The sequence below is a fragment of the Petaurus breviceps genome, unplaced genomic scaffold, assembly GCF_028583685.1.
Source record: "Petaurus breviceps papuanus isolate PSGF00001 unplaced genomic scaffold, PetGlider_PUasm1.0 38, whole genome shotgun sequence".
Lineage (NCBI taxonomy): Eukaryota > Metazoa > Chordata > Mammalia > Diprotodontia > Petauridae > Petaurus > Petaurus breviceps.
The window spans coordinates 94980987-94993306 of record NW_027186304.1 but is presented as its reverse complement, the minus strand read 5'-3'; the positions used below and the strand labels follow the sequence as shown (position 1 = coordinate 94993306).

Here is a 12320-nt window from a genome sequence, read left to right as displayed (position 1 = left end):
CTCATGTCCCAGAAGAGCCAGCCTGGCCCTTCCCAGGAGAAAAGATCAGCACTCATGTCCCAGAAGAGCCAGCCTGGCCCTCCCCAGAAGAAAAGATCTTTGCTCATGCCCCAAAATAGCCAGTCTGTCCCTCCCAAGAAGAGACAATGTGTGCCCCTGCCCCAAAAGAGCCAGCCTGGCCCTCCCCAGAAGAGACGATCTGTGGATGTGGACCCTAATGAAAGTTTGAGCTGCATCCGGCATCCATGCCAACCTGCTCTTTCTTGCTCTCCATCCAGAAGACATACAAAATCTCCTCATCCAGTAGTATCTCCCCAGGTCACTTTAGAAAAGCCTGGGAGGCCCCCTTCTGTGAAACTTATGGCCAAACCCCATCAGAGGACTCTGCCACCTCCAGTCCTCTTAGCTCGGAGTGAACCTGAACAACCCTCAGAACCCCTGCGTAAAGACTGGAGTCTTCAAAATTGGCTTCAACAGAGATACAGAAGTTTAACAAGGCCTTGCCAGAATGGACCAGACTTCATGGCCCAGATTCAGAAACCAGTGATCCCTCCACCCAAGGCAGGCCCAATTCCTCCATACCTCCTGTCTCATTCTGCTAGGAAGTCTCAGAATCCCTTAACCTGTTCAAAGCCATGGCTGCATGATTCATCTGACCAGCAGTGCAAAAGGCCCAGAAATTCTTTATGCCAACCTGGGCAGGAATTGGCCCAGGAATCCACAATTACTTCCAGACAAGTTCCTCAGGACAGATCACTCCAGAGATCCCCAGTAGACAAGGACACACGGCCAGTCCTCCTACAGAAGTCGGGTACAAGAATACCCCAGATTCCTTCTCAGGACAGAATTACAGAGGGCCTGGCCACAAAGCATCAGGGCAGTATTTTGTATAAGGACCTCCAGGTTTCTGACACAGATGAAGAAGAGGAGAAGGAAGAAATAGATACTGAATAAAGAAACACAGAGACTATAAGATTTTGGTATCTTGTGATATGTGGGTGTGAGGGCTTTTGCAGGTGGAGAGAAAACAAGATGAAATTTGGAAGAGTCCTGGTGGATGAATAATAAATGTAAATGATATTATGATAAAATGAAAAATCATTTTTTTTGAGATCACAGGACCTTGACTCTAAGTTCTGGGCCTTTCACATAATGTGGTCTTAGGTCTTTCAACCATTCTGATCTTCAACTTCTGAGCAAGATGATCACTAAGGCTCTTCTAACTCTAGCCCTGATGATATTTAAACCAGAAGAGTGGGGGAAGGGGTGGAGACAACGGGTCAACCCTGGAGAACTTCCTATAGGAGGGAGGGCCTAGGATCACTTTTATCTCTTACTGTGTCTTCTCACAAATTGTGTAAAGCTAGTGATTCTCTGCCCACATCCCTACCCTTGCCACAGATCAGCATTTTCATCAGAGAGATTGGGGACTGAGTTACCAGGAAGAAGATGACCAGGAAGATCATGGGGAAAACTGCAGGGGAGAAGACACCCTTGTCCATCTCCTCTATACTACCTGGCCTCTAAACCCCATTCTCAGTGTTGTAAATGGTTTTGTAAATGGGTGTAAGGGGTGCTTGGGGTGCGCAGGAGATAGGTCTTGTAAGCAAGAAATGGAACATGGGAGGGTATGTGACTAAATCTAAAGATAAGACTACAGATGGCCTCTTCTTTTTCTGCCAATTACCATGTTTCCCCGATAATAAGACACTGTCTTATTTTTTTTTTTGAAAGAAAAACACCAGAGGGCTTATTTTCAGGGGAGGGCTTATGTTGTCCTGCCTCAGCTCTCCTCCGTGGCACTGCTCTCAATGGCACCAGCAAGCAAATCACTGGGGAAGAACAGGATGACACGCTCACTGCTGCAGCTCTGATTGGATGCAGCTTGGAGCGCGGCATGCGTTTCATGCTACTACAGTAGCAATCTCAATAGGGCTTATTTTCAGGGGAGGGCTTATTTTAGAGGAATCTTACACAGTAAGGGGAGGGCTTATTTTCAGGATAGGTCTTATTATCGGGGAAACACGGTACTTATCCAGGGAATGAATTCACTCTATTCAGTTGAATATCTGCCTCCAGAGAAAGAATCGATATTGTCTGAATACAGACCAAAGCATGGTATTTTTTCACTTTCAGTCTTTTTTTTTTTATTTGAATCTTCTTGTACAAAATGACTAATAAGGAAATGTTTTACATGATTGCACATGTATAAACTATATTGCATCGCTTACCTTCTCAGAAAGGGGAGAGGAGAGGGAGGGATAGAATTTAGAACTCAAAACTTTTTTAAGAAACATTAAAATTGTTTTAATACATAATTGGGGGAAATATTATGTATTTTTAAAATTATATACAAATACAAATTGAGCACTTATTCTTACTTGAAACTTCATGGCTCTGAAAGCACAATCCCTTGGTTTCTGTAAAATATTTTAAAGTGTAAATAAAACTTTTCTATTTTTGAAAAAAATAAAAGTTAAAAGTACTTTTCAAATATAAATCATTACCAAGGACAGCTTCCAGAACGCATATACCAGAAGCTTGGGCATTGTTCTTTGGTTGTCGCTGTTTTTAACATGTTGTCTTTCTTGTTTTATATTTTTTTTTAAAAAAAGCCATATTGTCATTATCTTGTCTGTTTTAAAAGGCAACTTCTGGGAAGGCAGAGAATGTGCCTTTTCTTTGAGTAGTCAGTCTGTGTATCCAAGTGTCTTACACAGCACAGTGTGATGAGAGGGAAGATTTTAGAAAAGCAGACAGTACATTATAAATTGTGTTTCCTGTGTTTTCCACTAGGTTTCCCCAACACACAATCGTCCTGTGGGCACAGGAGAGCAGAGACAACAACAGACTCATTCAGTCCTGTCTTCACCTCCCAGAGGAGCAGTCAGCTTAAGGTATGAGTACTGAAACAGCAGAGAGACAGGTCCAGTCCCAAGGGATCCAATCACAATTAGAAATACATCAAAGGAACAGAGAAAAAAGCAACAGAATCTTCTTCAAACCTGTCCTGTGGTAGAATGGTGTAATTAAAATCCCCTTTCCTTCAGGTCCACTTTTTGCATTCATAAGTCACTGACCCAGAATTGTCAATTGGAAAGGGAAGGAGAGTAGTGGTGAAATTTTTTAAATAAGTTTGTTTTATTAAGGGACAGTAAAGTCATTTGTTGTATTTAAGGCTCTATAGTTATATAAATTCAAGGCACAGATTTTTACTCTAATCGCTGTTCATTCAGAGTTATCAGGTCAACTTAAAGTCCAGGCTTCGTTAGATAAGTTTTCTATTGAATGAGATACTAGATTTTCTTAATAAATCAAGAGGACTTCCCAAAAAAAACTTGCAGAAAGAACTATAACTAAGAATCTTTGTACCCAGGGCAGGGTATGGAAGAGGGCCAGAAGTACTCTTAGAAACTACTGTGGGTACCTTGGAAACAACCAGGATCTATATCAATCAGTACAGTTGCAACCACAATTATACACGCTGGACCCTTGGGCTCCAAAGTCCCTAGCATCCATTCTTGAGATACCAGGAAGAGCCCTGATGATCCAGTGTACTGGGCCACAAAGATTGGGGTTTGTGAGCAGGAAGGCTAATCCAAAAAGGTGGAGGTGAGCACAGAAACCCAGAAAAATAGGTTGAAACCAAGTAGGGCCTATCACCCCTCCCAAAAAGTACATTAGGGACAAAGTCTTCCCCTGGCAAAAAGTTCAAGTTCAGGAAGTAAGACTGGAGAGATGAGCAAACCAAAGAAAACATCAATTACTATAAAGAATTCTTGTAGATACAGAGATGTCAGAAAATCCAACATTAACTATAAAAACCAAAAGCAGAGACTTGAGGGGAAAAAAGTCTTCAAACTTTTTCGGACTTCAGACTATGTGGAAGGATGCAGAAGAAGTAAAGCAAAAGACAAGAAATGAAATAAAACATCTGAAAGAATCAGAGGAGAATAATTAACTTAGAACAAAAAGTGGTAAACCTTACTGAGATAATTGGCTCACAGAAATCATTGACTCTTCTGAGACAACAAGGAACATGAAAACAAAATAAGGAGACTAAAGAAATATAAGAAAACATAAGCTATCTGATATCAGAAACAACTGACTTGCAAAAATGGTCAAGGAGAAGTAATTCAAGAATGGTCTTCCTCTCTGAAAATTATGATTTAAAAACAAAAAGCATGAATGCTGTATTTCAAAAAATCATAAATGAAAACTGCTGAGATCTTTTACAGCCAGAAGGCAAAGTAAAGATAGAATTCACTAATATCCCCCTGAAAGAAGTCTCAAAAGGAAAAGTCTCATAGACAAAATCCAGAGCTTTGAAGGCAAGGAGATATTTCACAGTCTTCTATTTTTTTCATTCTTTTGGTTTTGTTTTATAATTTCTTGATTTTTTCATAAAGTCATTAGCTTCCATTGTCTCCATTCTAATTTTTAAGGAATTATTTTCTTCAGTGAGCTTTTGGACCTTCCTTTCCATTTGGCCAGTTCTGCTTTTTTTTTAAGTCATTCTTCTCCTCATTGCCTTTTTGGACCTCTTTTGCCATTTGGGTTAGTCTATTTTTAAGATATTACTTCAGAATTTTTGGGGTCTCCTTTAGCAAGCTGTTGACTCATTTTTCATGCTCTGGAAGCAACCATTACTGCTGACAGGGGCTGGACCTTGCTTCTCTCTCACCCAGGTCCAAAAGATCTTTCCTACTGACCTTCTAAGTTGTCTTTGGTGTTTGTGGGTTGACAATTCTGGAAACCCTCAAAAAAATTCTGGAAACTGCCACAGCTGGCAGTGATTCAGTCCCCTGAAGCCTGCTTCTACCCCATATATGCCGTGGCCCACACTGGACTGCATTCTTCTCTCAGACTGGTGCAACAGACCTTTCCTATTGACCTTCCAGGTTGTCTTGGGCTGGAAATTTGTTTCACTCTTATTTTGTGGGTTCTGCTGCTCTAGAATTTGTTTAGAGTCATTTTTATAGGTATTTGGAGGGGTTTGGGGGAGAGCTTAAGCAAGTCCCTTCTTTTACTCTACCATCTTGGCTCCATGCCGAGCTTTGAAGTCAAAGGAAAAACACTACACACATTCAGAAAGAAACAGTTCAAATATGAAAGAAACACAGGATGTCACAGGATCTGGCAGCTTCTACTATACAAGATAAGAAATCTTGGAATACAAATGTTCTAAAAAGCAAAAGCTGTTTTCTTACAAACAAGAATAACTTACCCTAAAGAATTCAAAATAAAGGTTTTTTTAAGTTTTACTAATGTTTTGGTTTTTACATTACGAACATTTCCAGTTTACCCTGCCCTCTGGGAGAGGTATAACAAAGTAAAATAATAAAACTTACAATAACTAAATACTACAATATCCAAAACTTACAATACCCATCTAAAAGGATATGCAACATTCCACATCAGTAGCAGACACACTCACACACAACTTTTTTTTAATAATTCTTTTAAAAATTTTGTTTTTGGGGGTGGCCAGGTGGCGCAGTGAATAGAGCTCTGGCCCTGGAGTCAGGAGGACCTAAGTTCAAATCCAGCCTCAGACACTTAACACAAAAAACTAGCTGTGTGACCTTGGGCAAGTCACTTAACCTCAATCACCCCTCCAAAAGAAGCAAAAAAATAAAATTAAATTATTCTTTTTAATTAACAGAAATCTGTTTTCTCTCCCTTCTACTTAATTGGGGAGAGAGAGAGAGAAAAGAAAAACAAATTATTTTAGTGGCTGTTTACAAAAATGTTTCATTCTGTACCCCATCTCTCTCTCAGGAGGTAATAAAACCCCCCCAAAAAAACTCAGCACAAAGAGAGAATTCCGTTTAAAATAACTATATAATGTTGGTTGGTTGTTGTCCATTCTCAAAGAGGACCAAAATAACATCACTATGTTGGGGACAAGGTACAGTGTGTCTGACTGTGGCTGATCAGACCAATAAGAGCTTGGAATGCTCCACCCCAAGGTGGGCACAAATAGTCCCTGTGAACATTGAGGGTGGATTCTCTAAATTTGCATATCCTGCATTTCTTTTGAGCTGCTTCATAGAGTATTTGCCTTAATGCAGGTGTGCTAGGCTGGGCAATCGTTTGCCAGCATCTCCCATCTCACTCAATTCCAGAGTTCTTCAGAGAAACCTTGGGAGTGTCCTTGTATTGCTTCTTCTGCCACCATGTGAACGCTTGCCTTGTGTGAGATTCCCATAAAATGGTCTTTTAGGCAAGCGTGCCATTTGGCATTTGAACAGTGTGGCCAGCCCATTGGAGTTGTGCTCCCTGAAGCAGAGTTTGAATGCTTGGCAGTTTAGTTCACAAAAGGACCTCAGTGTCTGGTACCTTATCCTGCCAGGTGATCTTCAGAATCTTCCTAAGACAATTCAAATGGAAGCGATTCAGTTTCCTGGCATGGCAATGGTAGACTGTCCAGACTTACAGGCATACAACAATGAAGACATCAAGGTCATCTACTGCATCCCAAGCCTTCACCAGTGATCTTGACTCTGTCTTCCACTGGACTGTGAAGACTCTGGACGAGAGAGTGAGGCCAACAACTTCATGCAGCTCTATCTCACTGCATAATGTATAAAATACTTAATTAACTCTACCTAGCAGGAAACACACAAGAATTATATAAATGCAATTCTAAACCACTGTCACAGGAATAAAGACAGACCTAAATAATGAGAAGAATATTATCTGCTTGTGATAAAGATAGCCCAAGTCAATATAATAAAAATGACAATACTTTCTAAGTTTATTTATTCAATGCCATACCAATCAAACTATCAAAAGATTACTTTGTAGAAAATAATAATAATAAAAAATTAATGTTGAGACAAAAAAGGTCAAAATTTCATGGGAAATCATGAAAAATGAGAATGAAGGTGGTTTGGCAGTGTTAAAGCTTGACTGTACTAAAAATCAGTAATTCTTAAAACAATTTGGTGCTATTTAAAAAATAGATCAATCAGTGGAACAGACAAGGCACATAACATATAAAAGCAGCCAAGCCCTATTACCTACTATTCAGTAAATATAAAAACCTAAACAAGGACTTACTGTTTGATAAAACCTTCTGGGAAAATTGGACAGTAGTATAAAAGAAATTTGATTTAGACCAATACTTCATACATGATACCAAGGTGAGCTCCAAATAGACTCTTGACCTAAATATAAAAGGTCATATCATAAACAAATTAGAGAAAGATAGAAAAAATACTTATATCTTTGAATAGAACAAAAGTTTATTACCAAGCAAGGAATAGAAAGAAGCATAGAAATTAAGATGGATAATTTTGATTACATGAAATTTAAAAGGTTTTACAGAAACAAATCCAATAAAGTCAATATCAAATGGAAAATTATTAATTGGGGGAAAATTTTTTGCAGCAAGTTTCTCTGATAAAGGTCCTATTTCCAAGATAATATGGGGAAATGATTCAAATTTATTCCCCGGTTGATAAATGGACTAAGGATATGAACAAGCAGTTCTCAAGGAAAGAAATTCAGATTAATTACAGACATGAAAAAATATTACAAATAATAACTAGGGAACTTTGAATGAAAATACTACTGAGATTACATCTTACACCCCATAAATTAGCAAAGATGACAAAAAAGAAAAATGGTAATTGGGAGAGACTGTGGGAAAATAAGCACATTGGTGCAGTATTAGTGAACCTGTGAATGGTACAACTATTCTGTAATTTGTTGTTGTTCAGTCATTTTTCAGTCACATCTGACTCTTCATGATTCCTTTGGGGTTTTCTTGGCAAAAATACTGGAGTGATTCATCATTTACTCCTCAAGCTCATTTTACAGATGAGGAAATTGAGGCAGACAGAGGTTAAGTGACTTGCCCAGGGTCACACAGCTAGTAAGTGTCTGAGGCAAGATTTAAACTCAGGAAGATGAATCTTCCTGATTCTAAATCCAGTACTCTATTCACTGTGCTACCTAGCTACCCTACAACCATTCTGTAAAGCAACTTGAAATTATACACACAAAAAATTACTAAATGGTACATATCCTTTGACCTATCTATACCACTGCTAGGCCTGGAAGTGAAAGAAGTCAAGGAAGAAAAGGTTCCTATATGTACAAAATTATTTTTAGCTGCACTTTTTGTGGTTTGCCAAAAAGCACAAACTAAAGGAATGCCCCTCAATTAAGGAATAGCTGAATAAGTCATGGAACATAAATGTGCTAGAGTGCTAGTGTGTTGTAAGAAGGAAATACCTTATTTCAAAGAGACATGGAAAAATTTGTATGAACCAATGCAGAGAGAAGTGAGCAGAACCAGAAGAACAATTTATATTATAACATCATTATTTTAAAAACCAACAATTTTGAAGACTTTTATAAATCAATTGACGAAATGAGCAGAACAAGAAAAATTGCTACAATAGCAACACTTTAAAAGAAAAACACCTTTGAAAGCTGTAAGAGCTATGATCATTACAATGACTATCTATGATTCTAGAGGACAAATGATATAAATGAAATGGCTGAATATTTGCCAATATGTAAATACCCGGATTGACAGAATAAGAAATGTAAACAACCCAATTTCAAACCATACATGGACTCCCAAAGAAAAAACTCCAGAACCAGATTTAAATTCTGCAAAGCATTCAAAGAACAATTGATTCTAGTATTACATAGTTTGAAGAAATGGCAGAAGAAGATAAGGGACCCCACCAAATCCCTTCTATGACATAGATATGGTTTTGATTGATAAACCAGCAGAGTTAAAATAGAAAAAGAAAATATAGTTCAATATCCCTAATGAACATTGACGCAAAATATTTTAATAAAGAGGCCAAAACAACATATCACAAATATTCTACATTGTAACTAGATTAGATTTATACTAGGAATGCAGAGCTAGTTTGATATTAGGAAAACTCTAAATTTTATTTCCCATATTAATAATAAAATGAACAATGATCATATGATTACCTCAATAGATACAGAAAAGACTTTGGACAAAATATATCTACTTCTGTTACAAAACCCTAAGAAAATCAGGGAATTAATGAAGCTTTCATCAAAATGAAGACTAGTGTACTGTATATCTAAAATATGGAACAACCATTATATATAACAGGGATAAAATGGAATCCTTTCCAATAAAATCAGGTAAAACAAGTATGTCCACTATAACCACTTCTATTTGACATAATACTAGAACTGCTGACTATAGCAATAAAACAGAAAAACAAATCGAGGGAATAAGTATAGATAAAGAAGAGGCAAAATTATGGCTTTTTGCAAAAGAAATGATAGTGTACTTAAATCTAGCCAACTAAAAATTAATTGAGCCAATAACTTCAGCAAACTTACAGTATATAAAATAAATCCATGGAAATCATCAGCATTTATATAAATACCAATAAGAAGCAGTCTGAATATAGATCTATAGAGGAAAAAAATGAACCTTTAATGGAGTACAGGACGTTTGTGTATTTCTCATGAAAACGCTATAGCTAAGAAAGAAGAAATGATGGGTGTACTCAACCTCCTATTGGGCATGTTCCCAGCATCTCATTTCCCACCCTTATCACCACTTCCAGCACTTCACATCTATCAAGGCAACATGGTATGAGTTCCTTGTTATGACCTCATCATTAAGGGTCAATACTCAGACTCCAGTTTTGCAGGTTTCATCCCTTATGTGTCTTAAATGATTGCTTTATTTGATAGGAACTCAGGGAACATTGTCTGTCAGATTTATGACCCAGACTCTTCTGGTATCATCTTACTAAAAACATTGAAATGTAAACACTAGATAGAGTCAAAGAAACATAGAAAAAAGGCAAATTTATTTGAGCAATTGGGAGGAACTATATGATGATGCAGTGCTAACATTGTAATGAAGGGAGAAGTACCAAGTGTCTTTTCAGAACACAATTCTGAGGGTATTGAGAGAGAGAAATAAGGAATAATCTAAGATGATGCCAATTATTTGGTTAATAGCTAAATAAATTGTGATATCAGAATGGAATGGAATATTATTATACCATGAGAAGTTTTTAAACAGATGATTTCAGAGAATCCTGGGATTTATGAACTGATGCATACTGAATTGAGCAGAACCAGTAAAACAATTTATGCCATGACAACAACATTGTAAAGAAAATCTCCTCTGAAAGATTTAAGAGCTCTGATCAAACCAGTCACGTGAGAAAAAGGATACTACCAAAGTAAAACAAGAGACAAATTTTTGGATGTGACCACTGTGTAGATTTGTTTGCTTTGCTAATGTTTATTTGTTACAAGGGATTTTTCCTCCCTCTGTTTTTTTTTAAGTAATATTTTATTTTGCCAATTACATGTAAAGACCATTTTTAACATTCATTTTTTATAAGATTTTGAGTTCCAAATTTTTCTCCCTCGCTCCTTCCCCTCCTTCCTCTCCAGGACAGTAAACAATTCCATACAGGTTACATATGTGCAATCATGTAAAATGTATTTCCATGTTAGTCATTTTGTAAAAGAAGAAACAGAACAAAAGAAAACTATGAAATAAATAACATGAAAACAGTATACTTTGATCTGCATTCAGATTCCATAGTTCTTTCTCTGGACACAGATAGCATTTTCCATCATGAGTCTTTTGGAATTGTCTTAGGTCATCATATTACTGAGAAGAGTTAAGTCAGTCATAGTTGATCATTGCACAGTGTTGTTGTTACTGTGCACAATATTCTTCTGGTCCTGCTCATTTCACTCTGCCACAGCTCATATAAGTCTTTCCAGGTTTTTCTGAAGTCCTCCTGCTCATCATTTCTTGTAGCACATTATATTCATATACCACAGCTTGTTTAGCCATTCCCCAACTGATGGACATCCCCTCAATTTGCAATTCTTTGCTACCACAAAAAGACCTGCTATAAATATTTTTGTATATGTAGGTCTTTTTCCCTTTTCCTCTGTTTTTAATTGTGGATAAGGAGGGCAAGAGCCATAGCAATGCCAAAAGGGTCGTTAAAACATTTTTAAATTCACAGATGAGAACAGAAGGAAATTCAGAAATAAACAACACAAAAAGCAGGATAGTCTTGCAATGAACATGTAGAATATATTATGTACTTTTAAAAAAGCAAATGGTATGAAATAAAGACTCAGTTTCATATATGATCTTTTTTTTGTATTCTATATATATATGGAAATCCTCTTTTTGGTGTTTAAATTCAGAAGAAAAAATTTGAACACTTAAGCTCTTTTTAATTAAAAAAAAAACTTTCATGAAAAAATCATAGACTTAGAGCTGTAAGGTAACTTTGACACCATCTAACGCAACTCTCTCTTATATTTTTTTTTGGAGGGGGTAAAGGCAGGGCAATTGGGGTTAAGTGACTCGTCTAAAGTCACACAGCTAGTAAGGGTGTCAAGTGTCTGAGGCTGGATTTGAACTCAGTCCTTCCTGACTCCAGGGCCAGTGCTCAATTCACTGCGCCACCTACCTGCCCCAGACCCTCTTACTATAGATAGAGAAACCAAAGCCTAGGAGGTTAAATGAATTGTCTGGTGTCATACAGATAGGAAATAGCTGAGGGAGGATTCGAACTCAGGTCCTCTGACTCTAAAACCAGTGTTTTTTTCCACTTACTATGTCCTACCTCCAAAAATGTTTAGTGGAATTCCATCTCCATCCCAGAAATAAGGAGATTAAAACTTAAGAGGTATAGTAAGGTATTCAGTTATTTAGGCCTAACAGTTATAATTCAATGATACCATTCCCAAAATGTAATAGTATTTAGTTTGATTTGATTTTATTATTTAATTTAATATTAATAAAATCCCAGATTTCCATTTCTTCATATAGTTACTGGGTTTGGGGGGATTTTTCCCTGCTTTTAGGAGACTAATATATCTCCAGGAACTAGCACAGTACCTAGTACACAGTAGGTATTTAATAAAAGCTTCCTATTAAATTGAATGATGATAACATTTATATAAAGACTCAAGGATTGTAAAGCACTGTACACGATTTGTCTCACTCCATCCTTATGTCAACCCCGTGTGATAGTAATGGCATTTAAAGATTTCCCTGTGCCCCTCTTCTCAAATGGAGATTAGTTTCCAAACATAAGTAAAGTACCTTCATTTGTCAATCACAGAGCACAAAAAGGTCAAAAGTTCCCCACCCCTGGATCACAATTGAATCTACCCCAGAGTTACATCAAGTCCAAGCACAGCACTTAATACCCAAATGGAGGTCTTTTCTTCATCTTGACAAGAGGCAAGTTCTCAGCAATCTTAGTTCCTGGGGAGACAAGGCTTAGCAAGGCCACAAGATAAATTGCCAG

The 12320-nt window shown here is 37.3% G+C and overlaps 1 protein-coding gene across 2 annotated transcripts in view; it reads left to right on the top strand.

Moving 5' to 3' along the window:
* The window catches only part of ZNF704 (zinc finger protein 704), a 367044-nt gene that overhangs the window by 339310 nt on the left and 15414 nt on the right, over positions 1-12320 (top strand). For both annotated transcript variants that reach the window (XM_069100169.1, XM_069100170.1), the window contains exon 8: positions 2797-2897. In XM_069100169.1, the coding sequence (XP_068956270.1) occupies positions 2797-2897 (101 nt within the window). The remainder of the gene's footprint in view (positions 1-2796; positions 2898-12320) is intronic.